Below are 21,218 nucleotides of genomic sequence, written 5' to 3'. Positions count from 1 at the left end.
TCCCAAAATACTAGTGGGGGTTTAGCAGTTTTTTGTTGGGACACCTATGATGTCCGGATTATTTCGAAAACCAGTAATTTTGTGTTATGTACCATAACGACTAGTAATGGCAAATCTTGGCACCTTTTGTTTTTGTACGGCGCCTCGCAACTTCAACAGCGTAATGCTCTTTGTAACGTCCTTCAATGTCTGCTCCAAAATTATGAAAGCTATCTTATAATAGGGGACATCAATCAACTGGAATCTTACGCGGACAAACTTGGGGGGTCGCCCATCATCCGTGGTTGGGAAGAGATAACAACCTGGAAGCACTCTCAAAATTTGCAAGATGTGCCTTTTTTCGGGCCGCGGTTTACATGGGCTAATAATCGCGAAAATCATGGACTTATTATGGAACGGTTGGACTGGGCTTATGCTTCTCCGGATTGGTTAACACATTTCCCGAATACAATTTCTCGTCATTTTCCTATTACAACCTCCGATCACGCGCCTATTTTACTTCACACTGACCTTCCGACTACAGCAGCATTTCGGCCTTACCAAATCGAGGCTTGGTGCCTTTCTTTCCCGGAAATATTGTTCTTGATTCTCTTACCATGTATATTGCAGGTTCTCCCATGTACGCCCTTTCAAGGAAACTAGATGTTATTCGAAGTAAGTTGCGGTCATGGTGTCTAGACCGTCACTTATTTTGGGGTATAATTTGGAATAGCATCTCCAAGAAGCTTTCGAATATGAGTCTTGAGGTGGCCAACCTCTCTCATGGTATCCGTCTTGCGGGCCAACAAAGAGAGCTTATTAATTCGGCAACCCTGACATTCTCCTACTGGATACAACATACAAAGAATATTCACGCCAAATTTGGGGATGTCCCTTCCTCCTTCTTTTTCAGGCGGCTCCGGCCTCGTAAGCAGCAAAATCACATCTTTATGCTTCGTGGGGATGACGGGACCTGGATTGACTCCCCCGACTGCTATTGAGTCTATGATCATCAAAGTTTTCAAAGATATTCTCCAATCGTGCCCATCTACCTCACCAGGAACAATTCCTAACTGTGAAAATATTGATTTAGTGCTCCGTGAACTCAATCTCCCACAGGTTTCCAGTGCGGAGGCCCTTATGCTTTCGGCTCCTTTCTCGAGTGCGAAAATTCAGGCCGCTATGTTTAGTATAAGTGATGATAAATCGCCTGGGTTAGATGGCTTCCCTGCTGCGTTTTTTAAAGCTTATTGGGCCTCCATTGGTCCTCTTGTTATTTCTGCTGTCTCTAGGTTTTTCACAACAGGCCAGATGCTCAAAGAGTGGAACCAAACACTATTAGTGCTGTTGTATTCCATGTTTTGAATAGTTTTGATGATGTCAAATACATAGGTTAATTTTACTCTATAGTTTTATTTTGCGAAATATATAAAATACCAAAAATAATGTAATGTTCAACTTTGCATTTATATCTTGTGGAGAAAGGTTAATTATTTAATCTAAGTCAAGATATTAATTTTATACACTTGAATATTTATTATAAGGTATGTTTAATATTCTAGTAACTTAGAATCTTTGCATAAAAGATTCTTTAAGTTATTAGATATTTTGTGCTGTTGGAAATGTTTGAAAAACAGATGGAAAATAGCGTGGAGATGATCATTGAATATCTCCAACAAACTCCATCTCCTGCGTGAGAACAATTGGAGTAAGCGTGGCTGAAATTGTGGAACTAAATCCTTGAAGATCTCCAACTAACTCCTCCACCTGCGCATTACTTGCTGGAAGATTAGACCACTAATGGAAAGTAGTGGGAAGTTTATTTTCCATTGCAAAAAGAGTGGAGGAAGTGCAGCGAAATTGAGCCATGATCTCCATAACTCCACTTTGTGCAATTTGAGGAGAACATGGAGCACAACATGACCAGTAGAAGAAGATTTGCAGCAGCTATATAAGAAGAAATTATTTAAAGAAAAACTCGAGAACTTTCAATCGAAAAAAGTCTATAATTACTTAGAAAGTTTTTCCTGTAATTTCTTCTTCATTCAACGTACTCATTATTGTAATATTCATAGTGTATCGGTGAGAGAAAATTAAGAGAATATTCTTGTATTCAAGATAAAGAGAAATAGAAAGAGAAAGAGAAGACTTCTAGTGAAGTCAAGAGATAGAGAAAGTCACGTGTTCAGCGGGAACAAGGTGACTGGGGAACAAGTTCCTAGAGGAACAGAGAAGGTCCGATATTAGGTTGTACTAAAGAGAGTCTTTTGGCCTAGTATATTAAAGAGAATTTGAGTCAAAATCCCTCGTGGTCAAGGTTTTTCTTCCTATTGGGCCTAGGAAGTTTTCCTTGTAAAAATCTTGTGTGCTTGTCTCTTTCTAATTTCGAGTTTGTTTTAATTCCGCTTACAAAATTGAAAATTTCTCCTCAACTACGATTCACCCCCCCTCTTGTATAGTTTCCCAGGTGTTTGTACTCGACTAACAAGTGCTTATTCCCAAAAAGGATCCTCCGGAGGAAGTTAACCATTTGCGTCCAATTAGCCTATGCAATGTTCTCTACAAGTGTGTATCGAAGTGTTTGGTCGCTCGAATGCAACCTTTGATCCCTGGTCTTATTGACAACTTTCAGAATGCTTTTATTCCAGGCCGTCAAATGTCAGATAATATTCTCCTCTCCCACGAAATCCTTCATAGAATAAACAAGCAGCGTTCGAGGTCCGTCATCTGGCGGCGATTAAAATAGACATGAACAAAGCATATGACCGAGTTCACTGACACTTCCTCACCAGAGTTCTCTTGGCTTATAGTTTCCCTGTCCCCTGGGTTAATCTGATCCATCAATGTCTCTCGACCGTTTCCTTCCGCATACTAATAAATGGAGCCGCTTCAACGCCTTTTCAGCTAAATTGTGGTTTAAGACAAGGCGACCCGTTATCTCCATATATGTTCCTTTTTTGCATGGACATTCTCTCTCGTATGACTTCACTTGCAGTTGATATCAAGAGTTTCCAGGGAATTAAGAGCTCTCGGTGGAGTCCTCCTATTTATCACCTATTTTTTGCCGATGACTCCATGTTTTTCATTCGAGCCTCTGAGGAGGCCTGTCACAACTTAAAGACCCTACTGGATCGCTTCTGCTCCATCTCAGGCCATATGCTGAGTCTCCATAAATAAATCATGAAATTCAGCCCAAACATTGCAGGGCATATGAAGCTACGTTACAAAGAAATCTTCAGAATGGAGGCTCAAGATTCCGTTGGTACTTATTTAGGAGTCAATGTGGACATTAACGGGCGGAAGGTCCAACATTTTACACCACTTCTCGACAAAATGTCAACCCAAATTTCTCATTGGAAGAGTAAAGGGCTCAGCCAGGCTTCTAAACTTATCATCATAAATTCCATCTTGGTGGCCTCGGTTGTTAATCAGTTGTCTGTCTTCCATATCCCCTCTACTATCGCCGGTAAATTAGATGGTATGTTAGCTCGGTTTTTTTGGACTAATGCCCAAGATAAAGGCGTCCACTGGCGGAGAAAGGAGATCCTTCATCAGCTTAAAGGCCTTGGTGGCCTTGGTATTCGCAATATAGCGGCTCTCAATACGGTGCTTCTTATGAAGCAAGCTTGGCGAATTCAGCAGCAACCGCAACTGCTCTTATCTCACATCTACGCTCAGTGTAACTTTACTCAGCTTTATAGATCTACACGACGTAGAAACGTCTCTTGGGGCGCAACGGGTGTCTACAATGCCAGCCAAGCCATGCTCTCTACTTGCCTTTGGAAAGTTGGGAACGGCCTCTCTATCAATGCTTCGAGAGATAAATGGGTCCGTGGTGGTACCCCGGTTATGAAAGATAATAGTCCTATTCGTGAGGCTGCGTTCTTAAAAGTAGCTGATCTCATTCACTCACCAACTAATGGATGGGATTACCGTTAACTTCACCGCTTGTTCACTCCCACTAGTGTTCGTCAGATCTCGGAGATAGAACTACCGGCCACAGGCTCCAGTGCTGACAGCCGAATCTGGCCGCTAACTCAGTCTGGGAACTACTCTACCAAAACCGGTTATGTGATCACTCTATAACACCAGCAAAACGATATGTGTAGCATGACAGATGACCAGAAGCGATTTTGTCGTATTCTCGGGCATTTGAACATCATGCCAAAATGGAAAATTTTTACTTGGAAATTGTGGCAAAATAGCCTCGCAACTTCAGCTAACCTCTTCCGACGAGGGCTCGTCATCACAGAGGAATGTCGCATCTGTCTGCATGACAAAGAAGACAATGACCATCTCTTTTGGCAGTGTCCCCTTGCTAAGGAAGTCTGGGACATGGGCCCTTCTACCCATGCCTGCACTTCGAACCAACAACCTTTCCGTGATTGGGTGTCCCAATGTATTGTAATCTGTACGATGGTAGCCATGGCTCGTAGATCCCGGATTTTATTGGAACACTCTAGGCCATTTGGAAGACCGGAAATGCTCAGATTTTTAATAACGTAAGAGCAACTATTAACGTGTTCAAAGGATTATACGACAAAGGAGGCCAAGAACACTCTTTGCTTGCGAACCACTGCCCTACTCCACAGCCACCTGTTCTAACCGATGGCCCTCCACCGGGCTTTCATATGGTCACGTATGGTCAATTCCATCAATCGACCATTGACATCCTTTTTCGATGCGATGGAGCGTGGGATAAGACTTCGCATCTTGCTGTAGCAACCTGGGTAGCCGACATCAGTTACTCAGATTATCAAGTCCACGAGAGCCAAGTGATGAGAGCGACCTCAGCGCTCCAGGTGGAAGCTCACGCTTGCCGCCTAGGTCTGCTCTGGGCGAAGCACAATTCTTTTGAGAATGTAATAGTTTATACAGACTCAGCAAATCTCATTTCCACTATAAGCTCTGCGTCTAGTACACTAAGCTATCTTCAGCACACTATCTCCGACATCAAACACATGGCTACTTCCCTACGAGGGTGTTGTATTATGAAAGTTGGCCGAGCGGATGTTGCAGTTGCTCATGATCTGGCTAAATCCTCCCGCAACCCTAGTTTACCCTTTGTTGCGCATTGATTTTTATTTTGTTAGTCTGTTAGTTTTCCCTTGTAAGTTTTCCACGTTGTCAAAAAAAAAAAACTTCAATTTTAGGAGTAAGAAAATCTATTCTAAAAAAAGCCACTCTTTTTTTTTTTCCATCTGAGACAATTACATACAATATCGGTCTTATTCACGTAAAAGCTAAAGCTAATAATTACACTAGTAGCACTTAACGTTATACATTTCTTTTTCTTCCTCCTATACCGTATTCATTGCAATACTTCAATTTCGTTCAATTAACAGCAGTTTGCTATCACTGCTTATTAGGTAGCAATAGCTAATAGGAAATTCTCCTGCTGATGTTCGGAGATGAATTGAGCAGTTCCTGGCCTAAGTCGCTAATCTTGTTGAGTAGAAGTGTTCTTTCAGTCTCAAGCTGAAGCATATATTGTTCCTGCGAGTCTTCCAAGCTTTGAAGTTCACTCAAAGTACTCGACAGTTCTTCAGTGTTGTTCGCCTCAACTGAAGACTGAAGCTTGACGAACAATTGCTTCATCTATGTAAAATCATGCAGAAGCATAAATCAGGGAAAAGGAATGGACAATAACTTTCATAAATAAGTACCCGGCATATAGAGGGACTAGTTTCAGGTCAGATGGTCGCTGGTCAGACCAGCTAGCCAAAAAACGAGCGGACAATAACTTTCACAATATTGTAAGAAAAAACTAATAATTGTCACTAATGAAATTTCTACCTGGTCGGAAGTAGCATGAGCTCTGTTTGACAATAAATCAGAATCTACACTGGGTTTCGTCTGCAGATCTGGTATCCTTCTTATTACTTGAACATGTATCTCACCCTTTTTAACTCCTTGCAGAGGTATCCACTTATCAAATAATTCATTAGGAGGCAATCTCTGATATTCTACTACGCAGTTGCCAATGCTCGATGAGGACAATATAGCATTGTGGTCTCTCACGTGCAATTCCAATTGACTTCCATCATCAGAAAATTCAAACGTTTGGTTCCATATAGGATCCAGAGTCCTGTATACAACCTTCACGGATATGCCAAAGTAAAATTTAAGCACTATATTTAATAGCACTTGCAAACCAAAGTAGGAAATATAAGAACAGGGTCATCTTTAAAAAGCATGACACTCTAAACTTGGCCAAACAGCACCACAAATGTGGCAAAGACAGGTTTTAGGAGGTCAAAACATGTCACCAGCCTTGCCCACTGACAAGCAAGCCAGCAACTCATATTGCTACATACAATTAACGCAACAACTTCCTAAGCAGTTCCAGACTTCCCGTGACTTATTGCTACATTGACATTAAGGCTACATCTCAGGTATAGAAAACCATGTTTCAGCATACTACCTTTGTTCTCCTCGTCTCATTTCCATACTGGACTTTAACATATGGGTCACTTGTTCCCCTGAAGTCAGCACCGACAAGATCCTTCGCCTCGATGAGAACAAGCTCAATCCATCCATTACCTGGCCCACCATTCGAGACCTAGACCAAAAAAACTCAGTAACTATATAACATGGAAGTAGACTTCTTGGGTTAACACCTTGCATAAAATTAGACACTGCCGGGAATAATTATTATGAAAATTATAATGTCCATAGATCTGTCAATACATTAAGGTTGGTTTATAGTTTGTCGAGTCATTGAAAAACCATGTATACAATAAAAATGCAAAATGGGCAGAAGAAACACCAACCAATTCTTTAAATCTTGATTCTTGTGTCAAAATATGCATAATATTGCAGGTGGGCCACTATCAAATGTCCAAGCACAAAGATGTTATGACTGACTTGTACATTTTAGGACAAACTTTTGCATTTCTCTCTCTTATATCAAATTTATATGTTACATAATAAACTGGAAACATTTTACAAATGAATGCAAGCATTCCATGCATTTCATGAAGGTTACTTCAAACTTGGCTCAATAATTTGAAGAATTCTGAATTCTGAGCTCAGCAAGTTATTAGAGAGGTATCATCCCAATACTAGCAACAGTTCTGTCATGTTCAATGATGATGTTTCACAGATTCTAAACATATATAGATATTATCCTTTTGCATATGCTATTATTTACATACGTTCAAAATATGAGTAATGAAGTACATTCATGAGATAATATCAGATTTTAGGGTACCTCACAATAAGGACAGTATCAAGGATCCTGTATTTAAAATCATTAATCCAAAATACCTCAGTGAACACTTCTCAAACAAATCTATTCCTAATAGAAAAGACATACCTCACTCACAGCTTTGATCTGCAGCCTCACTTCCCCAGAATTTGTTTTTTCAAGGGGTACAGGCGTATCTCTAACTGAACCCTCCTCGAGTCCTTCCAAGTTCACAGTTGCACTACCAATGACATCATCTCCAAATGTTTCTTCATATAAACATTTTAACTTGAGATATTCACCCCCTGCAATCTCATCAAATTCGAATGTCTGGTTCCAGATAGGATTTGAGGTCTGTGGCACAGCCCTTGTTCTCTGGACAATCTGACATTTAAAAGATAATGACATGATGCATGAACATTAGAAACTCCAAGTACCTTTTTATGGAAATTACCCAAACTATCCATGAGAGAGAACAGAGAGATAACAGACCTTCCCATACTGCAACTTAACATAAGGCTCAGATTTTCCAGATTTCTCCTTTACAGGAAAATCTTTGGCTTCTTTTACATTGACATAAAGTTTTCTTCCAGTTTTTGAATTTGACAATCCATGTAATGATGGATGAGCACCATGATTTAAACGAAAGGTATGTGAACCATCCAAGAATTGCCATTCTTTTAGAACAAGTCTCACTATTAACTGCAAGATTTATCAATCATATAAGTTGCAACATCAACATCAATGTACCCAAATGCCTCGAACGAGGCTCCCACTGTCCCACACTTGGCAGTGCAGGGATTCAAAACTATGCAGCCTAACTCCTATATAGCAAAGAGGGTGTTTCCTATTGACCCTATACAAAAATATTGGCTATTTCGCAATAATAAAAACACCAAAGCCGTGAGTCCATTAAATACATAACTCAAGCAATAATGAACCTTCAACTGCACTTCAAATGGACATTCCTATAACATGAATTACATTCAGTATATGGTGGAACTATTGTTTTGTAGATTGAATAAGAAATCGATGTTAACTGAATACTTTTATATCCAAAATCTAAGATTTAAACCATTGACAAGCTTATGCATGAAAACAAAGAGTTGATAAAATGTGCAAAAGCAAAATATATTTGTACCTCCCCCGAATCCAATTCCTCAAATGGAATACTCATTTTGATTTCTTTTCCGCAACACTCAGCACGTTTGACTATGACTCCTGAATCAGGACCTAGCGCCCAAAATATCGTGGAATCATCATCGCAATATCTAATCTGAATTCAGAAGTGACAGTATTGCTCGTAAGATTTACATTGCAAGCTCATGAATGATACTACATGCATAATCTTGTAGAAGTTATCAAATGGATTCGGAGTTGATAAATGGAAGATAAGCTAATCCCCTGAACATATTAGAATGCAAGCAGGATAAACGAGTATGCTGAGATAATTTGACACCACTAATATCCTTGCATACTGATATTATCCGTAATACATCTGATTCTTTGGAAGCAAAACTTTGACAAATTAGAAACTATCTGGTCTCTCCGTAAAAGGATTGAAAAAGTCTACATTGGACAATTTTGCAGTACATTTAAAGTTCGCAGAAGGCAGCCTATCCTGTCTTATGAAGGGAGAAATGTAACAACTCCCGACAGTCATATGGTAAGGATGTGCAATAGGAATACTTTGTTAAAAGGAGCATCTTGGTTTCAATTATCAGTTGAACACGGTGTCTTGAAAAGATTCAAAGCTAAGACAATACTGCAGATCTATTAAATTTCAACTACCAAGGTGCACACCCAAATACAAAGTGTATCCTGCCATAACCTCAAACAAATTTAGGTTTCTGCATGTAGTATGTGTTTGAAGAGGGGTCAATATGTAGGAATAAGAAGTGAATATTAAAGTGATTCTTTAATTATTATTTTTTTATAATAAATATTAGAGTGATTCTTAGACGATAGTGCAGATATTAGCAATTCAGAGAGAACAACTGAATTAGTTGAAGGCTTCATACTGAATACACGAATTACAAAAGTGCAACATTACCTTAATTTCACAAGTTGCTAGTTGGTCGAACTTCACACTGCCAGGAGAAGATTCATAAAGACGGATTCGCAGGACTCCCACATCATCATGTAAAACCATATTAAATGTGGAATCCCATTGTGGACTAGAGCCTGGCTTTGCATCTGTTCTCCTGATAATTTCTTCAACCTCTACTTCCACAAACGTCTTCACATCCTTGACAAGATTCTCTTCTGAGGCATGATTCGAATCATCTTGTCTCCTGGTAGGGCTTCCTCTAACTAGAGATTTAGAAATATGACTTGCACCAACTACTGTTACATAAAGTATTCCACCTACTGCCCTTTTCCCTAGCTGTACAGCTGATAGAGCGAGACAACGACGACGAGGTTCAACCATCGTTTTAACTAGGGTGTCAGTCAAGAGTTTGACCTACATGGGAAATGCCATGAATGTGAGGACCACTGGAACAAGAATTACTATGTGATTTTTGAATAGAAGCCTGAACTTATTCGATACTGCAATCAGTTCCGAATCAGGGTGATTACAGACAAGCTATAGCTCACATGGTACAGAGATTCGCTTTCAGGAAAAATCTGACACTAAAAGATGCTACTTCTTTCCGACTTACTTGAACCTTATTCCATTTTGATTTTAAGGACATCGAGATGTATTACTTTTCTTAAGAAGAAGAAATCTCTATATATTAATGTGTTTCCACTTATACTGCAATTACCACTTCAATTTCCAATTACGAGTCTATCAAATGTACATCTACTTTAGTAAAATAATGAGAATATTGATGGACAGTTGCACATATACAAAGACAGTCAGCTTCTTGATCAAAATAGTTTTCGAACAACTGTAATTATATAGTGCAGTAGGGTGTATATCCTTCCTTGAATAATACAAAGCACAGTAAGAATGACAGATACAGTGCTACCAGAATAGTTCTTACTAAAATGCATGTTTTCAGTTTTGACAGTCAGCTTATCATACCAGCCATGAAGAAACAACAGACAGCTCCATTCCTGGGAGTTGACTTCCACCACTTCCCAGGGCAACACCTAGCCGCACCTCCGGAACAGATACAAAGGAGTATAGAACTGCTCTTCCATCCAGCACAGGCATCAATTGCAGCTGATGATTAGAATGGACAGCAAAAATGTGTCATAATTGACAAAGCAATGCCAAAAAAAGTTTTAACATTAGAGATGGGAAAACATCAGTTAAGGTCCTTAAAAAGACTCACATGACACAATATAATTTCACAAAAGATGGTCAGCAATTCATTAAAAACAAAAAATGTGCTTTCACAATAGCATTCTGAAATTCTGCAGTATTGACTAAAATACCTCCCAGAGATTGTTAGCAAAATTCACAATAGATGATGTTGCTATTATAATTCTTGTCCAGGTAACCAAAATCCCAAGAGCATAAATTTTACATGACAATAACAAAACCTCGTAATTTTCGAAAAATACAATTTGCCGTATGCTAAAGAATTTGCAGGGAAAGTGACAGGAAAGAGAATTGACAGAGATGGAAAATATAGTGAGAAAAAGGAAAGAACCACTAGAAGTATTGCACTATATTGGAAACATTTTTTTATGGTTAGTTTAGTTACAAATAGGTTAGTTTTTTATGGTTAGTTTGGTCACATGACATGTATGGAGACCGCCTAATATACAGGGGTGACAATCCTAATCACGCACACATACACTTGAGGTTGTGAATTTTTATAGTATTTAACTAGTTGTAGGCTGGTTCAGTTTTGTGTTCAGGACTTCAGATTGATAATAAATGGGTTGAAAGTCACAACTCATTTAACAAACAAGTTTTCATAACAAACAAGTTCGCAAAACTAGACCCTAATTTGACCTACATATTAAACAAGTAACCTGTTTAACCCAATTAATTTGAAAAATACTATATGTGGTAATTCTACACAGATAAGCATGTATTTTCTACGCTCAATGGAATGACATATGAGGAGCCGCCAACAAGTCTTTCAGTGAAGACTCATAAACCCAATTAGATTCCACAAAAGAGACAACAATAGTAACAACCTTCAGGCCAACTATTCAGGACTAATACGCTTGGCATTTCGCCTCCACTCCTCCATATTTGAGTCATGAACAGTAGATAGGAGCTGAGAGGTGAAGGTACAAATAAAGCTAGGAGCTTGGATTTGTCCATTATTGGCCTCCACTCAACACGATTGATATCAAATTTATTAACTAAAAGTACCACATATAAAACATTACACTCTAACAAAAATTTGTCCAAAACTGAATGAAAAACATACAAAGAATACTTTCAGGTGATAAGTTTTAAAAATTCATTTTACTTGGTTCCTAATGCACTTGTCCTTATTATATCATTAAGCATGACCAACCACTTAATAGGTCTTCAATCAGCAATGACACACATAGTGGTGAAAACATCAAATGATTAAGAACAATAACAAAGCATAAAGCATAAATAGCATTAGTGCTCAAATCATACACAAATATGAAAATCGATAGAAAATCAACATCATGTATACACAAGTTTTGATAAAAAAAAAATAAAGAAACAAAATGAAGAGAAAGAAATATAAATAACATAAGATATTATACCTTCGTTGCCTAGGCATTAAGGATTTACGGACTTTAGATCGAGCAGTGATTTTAGCCATTAGAAAGTGTTTAGAAAAGTAAGTTAACTAGCATAACTTCTTTATGTGTTTGTAAATTGTAATGAACTGACATGGCTTAGACTGGATTTAAGAAACTGATATAGAAGATATGATGACTTTAGCTGATAATTTCTGGAAAAAACAGTAAAATCAGATGATAATTATAAGCTTTCGAGAGGCTTCTTTTCCCATTGAACTCTTAAAATTTTACCTAATTTTCTTATCAATATTCAACATAATTTCTTTCTCCCTAATCTATTCTATTTATTGAGATATTTCCTCACTAACTCCCTAACTTATTCTTCAAGCTACTACTAAAATTAACTAATTATGCAATACCAAAAGTGTCCCTCTCCCTAGGTTGATTCATTACATAAATATGAGTGAATCAATGACATCTAGAGCAGAAATGTGAGAGAAATACTAGATATGAAATAGAGTGTTTGTGAAAGTGTGCCAAAAACCGGTGAATATGGGGCCTTCTTATAGAAAAAATAAATGAAAATTAGATTAAGAAATGAAAACAACAAATGCCGCTATCATCGTGCATGTGACGCAAGCCTCTTGCGTAGACAATGTATTTGCACAAATGCTTGGCATCCTCTTAAGTTTGGATACCTTTGAAAAGGCATCCGACCGCTGGACACAAAGAAGACTTTGCCCCAGGTCACCACCTGCTCGCATGCCTTGTGCGCAAAGTGCAAGAGCGGCGGATCTAAGGGGTGTCCTATCAGGGCCATGGCCCATCCCGTGAAAGAAATTGCCTATAAATAAATTATATTGAAGACATAGGGGGGAGAGAGAGAGACAATTATGCTCGGTTAGTCGCCAACTTTCATATTTGATTGTAATACTCCACATCCGCGTTTGAGTCCTCATACATCAGCTTATTTGCTTTAAATTTAGGCTTCTTTACTTTTGTATTTGGAGGTAAGGTGACCTGATTTCTAAGTTCTAACTCTAATAAACAGCGTTATAATTTCCATTAATTCACTTTTTAAAATTTTCTGTACTTTTGTTTTTTGTGGAGGGCCGATCAATTTTAGGCTTTAGCATCATAGTATGTTAGGATTTGTTTAGGCAGGGGTTTCCCATTTGTTTCTTTTCCTTCATTCAAAGTAGTACTTGAATCATTGATCACACTTTTTTCTTCTAAATAAATGTCGAGTATCATATTGAAAGAGATATATAAAAGCAATTATTAACCGTGTATAATATATTAAATTTGCCTCAAGGTATATTTTCGAAACATAAATCTTTCATAGTTTTAACTAATTAATATATAAGATATGATGGTCAAAATCGCATGTTAGCAAACATAAGAGTCAAAATGTCACAATGTTTTAAAGAACAAAGGAAATATAAGTTTTATAGCATTGCTTGTTATATACCTATATAAGTGCTCACCTCCACTATAAACAAAGGTGGTAACATCTAGTTCTTCAATTTTTATGTTTCCACATTTAACTCATACGATATAATTGTCTTATAATATTGTAGATTTTTATATTATTAATTTTTGATGGAAAATCTAAACTATGAAACCATAGAGACTTTTGTATTTCATGAACATTTTAGTTTTATACACATTTAATATTACGTATGTAACTACCGTTTTTGAAGAAAATTTAACTAATATAGTTTTAGCCCACCCAATATAACAATCTCGAATCCGCCACACTGCAAGCCTTTGTCCAAATAGCAAAAAATTGTCCAGAATGTGCGCATATACGCAAAGATCCCGTATTGACTTTTGCATGAAAATATTACCATTTCAATCATTATTTGGGGTGTTACGAAAATCCAAGGCCTTAGTGAATCTCTCTATACTAAACTTTTGAAACAAGTAGGCCATGAAAACAAATCAAATATTATGGATAAATAATCGGGCACCAAAAGGTTTTGGGGTTTTCATAAAACAAATTGTTAGGTTATTCATTGGCTCTTTCTTTGGTTCGGACTACTTAGGACTGACAATATATTAAAATCATCGGATAGTGAATTGAGGAGACGCAATTTATGAGTATACACTAGCATAATTATAATGTTCGCAGCCTAGTGACTAATCAACTCACAAAAAAGTGCTTAAACTAAGATAATCATTAAAGTTGTATGGGCCACTTAATAATATTATCAGCTAAAACCTCATACCATCTCTTTAAAATTCAAACAAAAGAAAAATCCTTAAAAAAGGAAGAGGAGAGAAGACTGCAGCATATTCAGTAAGGCCATGACCCAAAGAAACTGATATAACAAGAATACAGAAGCTGTTTTATTGAAAAATCAAGACTGAGAGAAAAACATAAATCTATATTTAAGTGAAGAAGGACCAAGCAAACCTCGCATGGGAACAGCTAAAGCCTTGATAGAAATCTCATCATTACAAAATAAGGAATAAGAAATAAGCAAAAATATCTAGTTAATTGGCAAGATCAACCATATTGTCTCGATCACGAGGTGAAGCAGCCCAAAAAAGATTAATGTTGACAGTCATGTCCAGCACTACTGACACGAATAAAGTTAGCAAGCAATATACATGACCCACAATAATTCACTATCACAGAGAAAACCATGACAATACAAGAGGAAATTTGAGGAACCACTTTAAGTATCCAGAGATCAAAATCACCATTCTAGACATATCAAAATGTATAGCATAATATGTACTTCCTCCGTTTCTCAACAAGTGAAACATAGAGAAAGTGGGGACTTACCAAGGAATGTAGAGAGAGAAAGTTGGGACCACAATAAAGTAGAGTAATTCAAGTGATGGAACAAAAAAGTTGTGGTCCCCTCTTGCTTTTTGATGGCATATTTGTAATAAGAGTGAATTTTTTTTACCATTTAGAGCTTGGTTGCACTTATTGTGATTATTCCAAATAAGGAAAGTCTTTCACTTGTTGAGAAACGAAATATATGATATGGCTTCATCTTAAAAGAAATGAGAATGATGATAGACAAAGTATAATTGTGAACATACATCACCCTTGATGAGGAGATAGTTTATGGCAATACGAGCAGTCCCATATAATGGCTTGGCTAGTTTAGCAAGCAGCATAATGCTCATCTCTTCAGTCTCCCAGATGAAACTTGTATGCAGTATCCTCTGCCAAAAATCAAAAGGTTGGGGTAAGTGATCACAACAATAACTGAAGATGAAACAAACTCAATCCCTATATTGCAGCTACTTATGCAAAAGATTGGTCCATAACGGGAAGGGTTGGCTCCAAAGAAAACAAAAGTTCTGACTGCATGAGTGCAGTCGCTGACTTGCATGATTAGAGTCTTGTGTGCTTACCTCAACCAAAGGTCATCTAAATGTAAATTGACAAATTCAGAGAATGAGAGAAGAACAAAATATCATAAAATGAAATGCAATAGTTTAGGTATATGTAACAGCTTTAGTAATGGGTTGCAATATAACAGCCAAAATGAATATTGCAGGATGATTTCAGAAACCACATAGTTTCACAATATTCTACATTGCCACACATAAGAAAAATATCAATCGATAATATCTTCTTATCTTCACTTATGAAGGTAGTCTCTTGTGAGATCCAAAGCCATCTTACTCACAGACAGCATAAAGATACACTAATGTGGATATTGCATGACAATATTACAAGTGATTGACAGTAAGACAACAGACACAGAAATCTACCCTCAGAGGCACTTCAGTTCTCTAGATTTTAGAAAGAAAAAAAAACATCCTTTGAATAACTTGAACCTCAAAACAAAAGAAAAACAAAAACAAAGGAGAAAAAAAGGCAGCAAGTACAGAAATCTTACCTGATCTCCAACAGTTGACCAGCGCATCCCTTGAAGACCCAAGCTAGGAGGACAAGAGCCAAGTGAAAACTCTTCGAGTTCAAACCTTTCCTAGATTGAAAACTACCAGTAAATAAATCACACAACTGCACATGTCTACCAGTTAATACCGAAAATAAAATGTAAGAAAAAAGTTCCCTACTCACCACAAGCCTCGGTTTCCGGTACTTCAAGCGTCTCTGCAGGCATATTCAAATATAGTTGTATTACTAAATGTTACTGGTGGAAGAATCATTTAAGTAGATTTATCATGCTGTTTACAACAAAGTCCTGATTCAAATCAAAAGTACCAAGATTCCAAAGCAAAATTCATACCATTATCCAAAGCCTCACACACAGCCTATTTTTACAAATCAAGGCCAAGTCTTACCAAAAGCATATCTGTGCCTCCGAAATTTTGCCTCCAGAGTTCACATGGCAGCAGCAAAACAGTAAGTTTACCTATGGTGGCTAACCTGTACTAACTTTTAACACCTGCTTTATACATCATAATATGAAAGACCTCTAAAATGGCTCCCCCTGGGTGAGATGGGGGGATTTAAACAATAATTATACATTCCAAGGAACTAATTTATAACAAAATACAGCACAACATATTTTCTGTCTCTAAAATGACTGGGATAAATAGCACAGTAAATAATCATGCAAGAACAAAATATCATGTATCCCGAAATTCAAAAAAGAAAATTAAGTTAGTATTTATGATGAGTACTTTGATCATTTGATGTACAAAGGATGCTGAAAACAGGGCGATTGTATAACCCTTCTCAAACATTTCCATTGGATAATAGAAAAGATTAATGATCCCAAGCTGCGGCAAAATATTTGAATTGTTACAATACCATGTTGCAATTTCATAAGAAGCAAATTCCCAAATGATATCTATCTACTATGTAAAGACACATTATATATATCTTCCAAAAAAAAAATATTCCTTTTAATCTGCTACAATCTGTTAGGAATTCGTAATCCAAAAACGGAAAAATATGAAAAACCAAGATATATGGTAAGCCAACTATATCTCTATTATATATGGGAACTCTTGAGGACTTTGGTGTCCACCCTTTTTTACCAATATACCACTAACTAGAAAATAAAACTACAACACCCACCACTCTATTAGTTTGAAAATAAAAAAAGGGGGAAAACTGATCTAACAAACTGCAAAAGCAGTTACCACTTACCACTCATTTTTCGACTTTGCACGCATAGTTTGCATATAAGGCTAGTCATAATAAATGGTAAGGCATCATATACTTTTTAACTCCAAAGAGAAATGCTATTGGTAGAGAATTGAGAATAAAAAAATCAAGATATAACTTTGTGGATGTCAAATTTTTCTGATAAAATTATGGTGAACTTGCCATAGAAACGGCAATGAAAGATAAATGAAGGGAGGGGAAGGGAAAGGAATGCATACAAACCTCAACTATGTAAGAAAACTTCGATGACAGCTTAGAGTGAATGAAGTTTGGCCAAACTTCTAGCAACAACTTGTTCAGCCACTCACAGTGTTCCAGTGCAGTAGTTGGCTGTGTAGTTTCTTAAATGTCAGACAGAGATGCTTCTCTTATGTGATGAGAATGTAAAGCTGAAAATTAAATATGTAAAGAGTACCGATGCATCTAGTATCGCTCGCTTCCATTTCCTATTCAAGTCTTCAGCAAGGATTCTGCGTTGATAGCTCCCATACTAATACCAGAGTAATGCCTCATGTTAGAGAAGATAAATTTACCCATATCTAATGTATCTTGTAGCTGCATGAGTGCATGTTAATTCAGCACTATTTAAGGCAAGGAGTGAATGTATCCATGTCTTGTGTAAGGTACAAAGTTAACATACACTTCCATACAAACAAAAAGAGATACACCCACATACATTATGTGTTAACAAAAGTTACGTAACTTCTCCAATGATTCTATGACCAGCCAAAAGATTCCCCTCGCGAAGTGAGATCCGGAAGAAGGCATATTTTTACATGCAAGTGGTGTACTTTCAAGATAATTAAGAAAGATCGGTAGCAAATTGCCTTCTCACAAGTCACACCCACTCTCATATAGTTAATTAGGCAACACACAGCCTACAATTGAACATGGAAACAAAGGTAGCTTTTTTCTCAAAATAAAAAGGATCTGGAAATTTTGACAATATATAAGTTACTATCCAAATGAACAGCTTACATAAGATACACATCTCCTAAAACACAGGCTTCAAAATATGCATAGTATGAGGGTTCAACCCCTCAAGGCTTTAAAACAGACATAAGTTAATTGAAACAAGAATTTGATGAATTAAGGACGAACTATATCAGTAACCATTCATGTAAGAAAGCAAATAATTTTTTTTCTGATTTTCAAACACCGAAAGTTTCATTTTCATATCAATCTATAGGAATCCATTAAAGTTTGGCGCCCTAGAGAAGTTTCAGTGACTTAATCTACATCGCAGTGCCAGGGTAGTCTAGTTTCAAACTTTCAATGGACACCTCAGCAATCAGTACTCAATTAAGTCAATTTTTACTAGTCTTAGTCTCAGTATTGTGCATGGCACAGAAACTTCATGCCTCCATGGAGGTCACGCTTCCCTATTTCCTAGATGTTTGATTTCAGATGCTAAGAGAAACTCACAAAATATTCTACATCAGATTAAGCGCCTTTACAGTGTTCCAATTCTTCATTATTACCTCTAGATCTCCATAATACCTTTTGCTTTCCACCTATTTCACGTTTACTGGTTGAGTACTGCTAGACTCAAATTTATACACAATAGTTATCTGTATAAGTTCACAACTTTCATAAGGAATTATTACAGCCTCTTATTGTTGCATATTGAACTGATGTTTCTGTTTCAGTTTCCAAGTAGATACTAGCCAAGGTGCTTAACTGCTTACATAGCTCAGATCACATAATAAGGTGATGAGTTTCTTTTGCAAGGTTCTCTCATCTGATATAGTTTCCAATAGTATATTTGAAACTTATTCACAGCATACATTCTAAATTCTAATCAGGACTCCTAACCAAATCGTATTACTCAAGAGAGATCTTTATTTGGCTAACAAATTAGGTACATAACAGCAGTTACAACACTGGATATGACCAAAATACCTTATGAAGACAAACGAAAATCGTGAAGGTTGGTGGTGTGCTGGCCAAACCCCCCCCCCCCGCACCTGCACCACCGACCCCATTTTATTCTTTTGTCGTATCTTCTCTCTCCTCAACAGCTGGGTTGCATGATAATTACAATGCTACTTTTCGGGATTGGTGGCCGTGAAAGGAAAGGGGTTTCTGGATTGGGGAGGGGGAAGTTTGGTGGCCGGGAAAGAAAAGGGGAGGTTTTGGGATTAGGGGAGGGTGTTGGTGATGGTGATCATGGTCTGGGTGGAGGGAGCTATTGTCTTTGTGTTTTTAGGGCGGTGAAAAAGGGGAGGGTGGTTTCGAGTAGGGTGGGGCGTGGTGGGAGTGGTTCTCGGTGGTGGGATGGGAAGGAGGGAGAAAGTAGTTGGGGGGTGGTGGTTGTTGTTTGGGTGGAGGGAGAAAAATAAATTAAAAAATTTATTTTTAAATAATTAGTATTGATTGAGGTTAATTAATTAACGTATAATTAATGACTAATAGAGTTAACTTCCATTAGTCATTAAGGGCACTCTATACATTTTTTCAAAAATCAAGGGTATATGGTGAATTTTTGAAACAATGGCGGTATACGGTGAATAATCGAATTTGTAAGGGGTATATGATGAAAAACAGTAGAACGCTCCAAATTATTCAGCGTTCTACATCTTCTCCTCCCCATTATTTTCTTTTCTCCATCTGCAAACCAAAAATAGAACACTGTCGCTCCAAAGGTAATCCTTACTTTTTTTTATTATGCTTTGATGTTCATGTGATTCATTATGTTATCAAATATGGGTAATCATTGTTAAACCTCTATTCTATTATGAATTTTGTTTTTTTTTTATTAAAACTTCGAACAAATTATTACTCAATATAATTATACAAGAAATTCAACTTTGATAACGACTTCATACGCATAGCATGCATATAAGACTAGTTTCCTTTCTAATAAAAGTAAGCTCATTCTTCATATCAATGAAACCCTATACAAGGAACTCTTTAAACTTGCAAGCACAATCCCCTTTTTATGGCAAAACGCCCTACCCAAAGGAGGGCGTCCCTTTACAAAGTAAGGAGCACTTGACTTGGATCGACTCGAAAGTCTAATTTCTCGAGAAAGCTTAACCAAAGAGCTAATACATCATAATAAATGTTCCAGCCCTTAAAGTTAAAGAATACAGTTCCATCCTCAAGTACCTGAGAGAAACTACAACTCAGAAAAAAAAAAAAAACAAACTTGACAACCCAAACTTAACTACATATTACAGCTAGCCACTAGTTATTGCAAGTTGCAACCAAAATGAACATGAATAAAAAAATAGACATATCATTATCAGTATAGATAGCTTATGATTACAGCACAGATTTTACATCTTCAGAGTTGCAACAGAGTGAAAGTATGCTATATATTCTTGTCTAAACATATTAAACAACTTCTAGTAAACAAAAATTTAAAAGAAAAAAAAAAACATATCACCCTTTGAAACAATTCATCACTGTTTCACAGAAATACGCAAGATTGCAAGACCAAAAAATAAAAGAAAATAAAACGACAAGCAGATAAAAGCCAAGTATACTCAATTATTGGAAAACCTTTTTAAGTTAAAAAATAACACTAACTAGTAATTATACAGCAACATATGACTATAGCACAAATATCATTATATGAAGTAATTATATTTTAAAATAAAAAATAACATAAAAAAGACTAATTTCAAAATAAAATATTACAAAATTGACAATTAGTTGATAGGAACGGGGAATGGAAGTACCAACCATAATACTATAAGGGGAAAAGGATCTACATGAAACAAGGCCTGTCTTTTTGGCAACTAAAAAAACACCAATCTCTCATAGCTCATATAAAATAAAACAAAATAAAATAAAAAGTCATACTTTAAAATTAAAAAAAAAAAAAATTACCTGAAGAGTAGCCCAAATTGCAATTGCAAGAGGAACCCAATTGGAGACAGAAAAAACCCATCTCTCAAATACCCAAAGAGCAGAAATTAAAGGCACAAAAAGCAAGTAAACAGGTCTATCAACAGCTAATTGCTTCAAAAAATCCATCACTAACTCAATATTGAAGTTGAAATTCCTAATTCTACCCATATTTTGCAATGAAAAGATGATGTTTTTATACACAAAATTTGGAAGAAATGAAACAGCTACTTCATTGATAAACGCAATTTTTGGAGATTAGAAACCCACGAAAAAAGAAGGGAATTTTGAGCATTTCGACGAAGAATTGTAGGTGGGGTGCATCATCAATTATTTGTTTGATTTGGCCATTTGGGTCTTCTTAGATGAGAGGGAAAGGGAAGAGGCTAAAATCTAAAGCACTAAGAAATCAATAAGGCTGTTTTTTTTTATTTTTAAATCAGTAAGGCTGAC

At 36.8% G+C, this 21,218-nt stretch overlaps 1 protein-coding gene across 6 annotated transcripts; it reads right to left on the bottom strand.

Moving 5' to 3' along the window:
* Positions 1-5,145: 5,145 nt before the first annotated feature.
* On the bottom strand, positions 5,146-21,218 carry LOC104893574 (synaptotagmin-5). Of its 6 annotated transcripts, none has more exons than XM_010679699.3 (14): positions 20,748-21,218; positions 17,326-17,400; positions 17,133-17,240; positions 15,855-15,887; positions 15,670-15,759; positions 14,861-14,986; positions 10,200-10,340; positions 9,222-9,632; positions 8,310-8,444; positions 7,661-7,870; positions 7,298-7,552; positions 6,404-6,541; positions 5,776-6,078; positions 5,146-5,577 (listed from the first exon to the last, which is right to left on the bottom strand). In XM_010679699.3, the coding sequence occupies exons 1-14, from the start codon at positions 20,934-20,936 to the stop codon at positions 5,359-5,361; spliced, it is 2,433 nt and encodes an 810-aa protein (XP_010678001.1). In that variant the 5' UTR covers positions 20,937-21,218; the 3' UTR covers positions 5,146-5,358. The 6 variants fall into 6 exon arrangements, with proteins under 6 accessions (XP_010678001.1, XP_048500477.1, XP_048500476.1 ...); XM_048644520.2 differs by lacking the exon at positions 20,748-21,218 and adding an exon at positions 16,024-16,182 and having other exon boundaries at positions 17,326-17,344; XM_048644519.1 differs by lacking the exon at positions 20,748-21,218 and having other exon boundaries at positions 16,024-17,240; positions 17,326-17,382.

The sequence above is a fragment of the Beta vulgaris genome, chromosome 5, assembly GCF_026745355.1.
Source record: "Beta vulgaris subsp. vulgaris cultivar EL10 chromosome 5, EL10.2, whole genome shotgun sequence".
In the NCBI taxonomy this organism is placed as follows: domain Eukaryota; kingdom Viridiplantae; phylum Streptophyta; class Magnoliopsida; order Caryophyllales; family Amaranthaceae; genus Beta; species Beta vulgaris.
Note: the sequence above shows the minus strand (reverse complement) of the source record. Positions and strands in the feature narration are given on the sequence as shown.

Coding starts and splice junctions, on each gene's coding strand:
- LOC104893574 (XM_010679699.3), bottom strand. CDS start 20,936: ATGGGTAGAATTAGGAATTTCAACTTCAATATTGAGTTAGTGATGGAT. Junction 10,341..14,860: donor ATCTCCTCATCAAGGGTGAT/GTATGTTCACAA, acceptor TCTAATCATCAG/CTGCAATTGATGCCTGTGCT. Junction 7,553..7,660: donor TTAAGTTGCAGTATGGGAAG/GTCTGTTATCTC, acceptor TTTAAATGTCAG/ATTGTCCAGAGAACAAGGGC.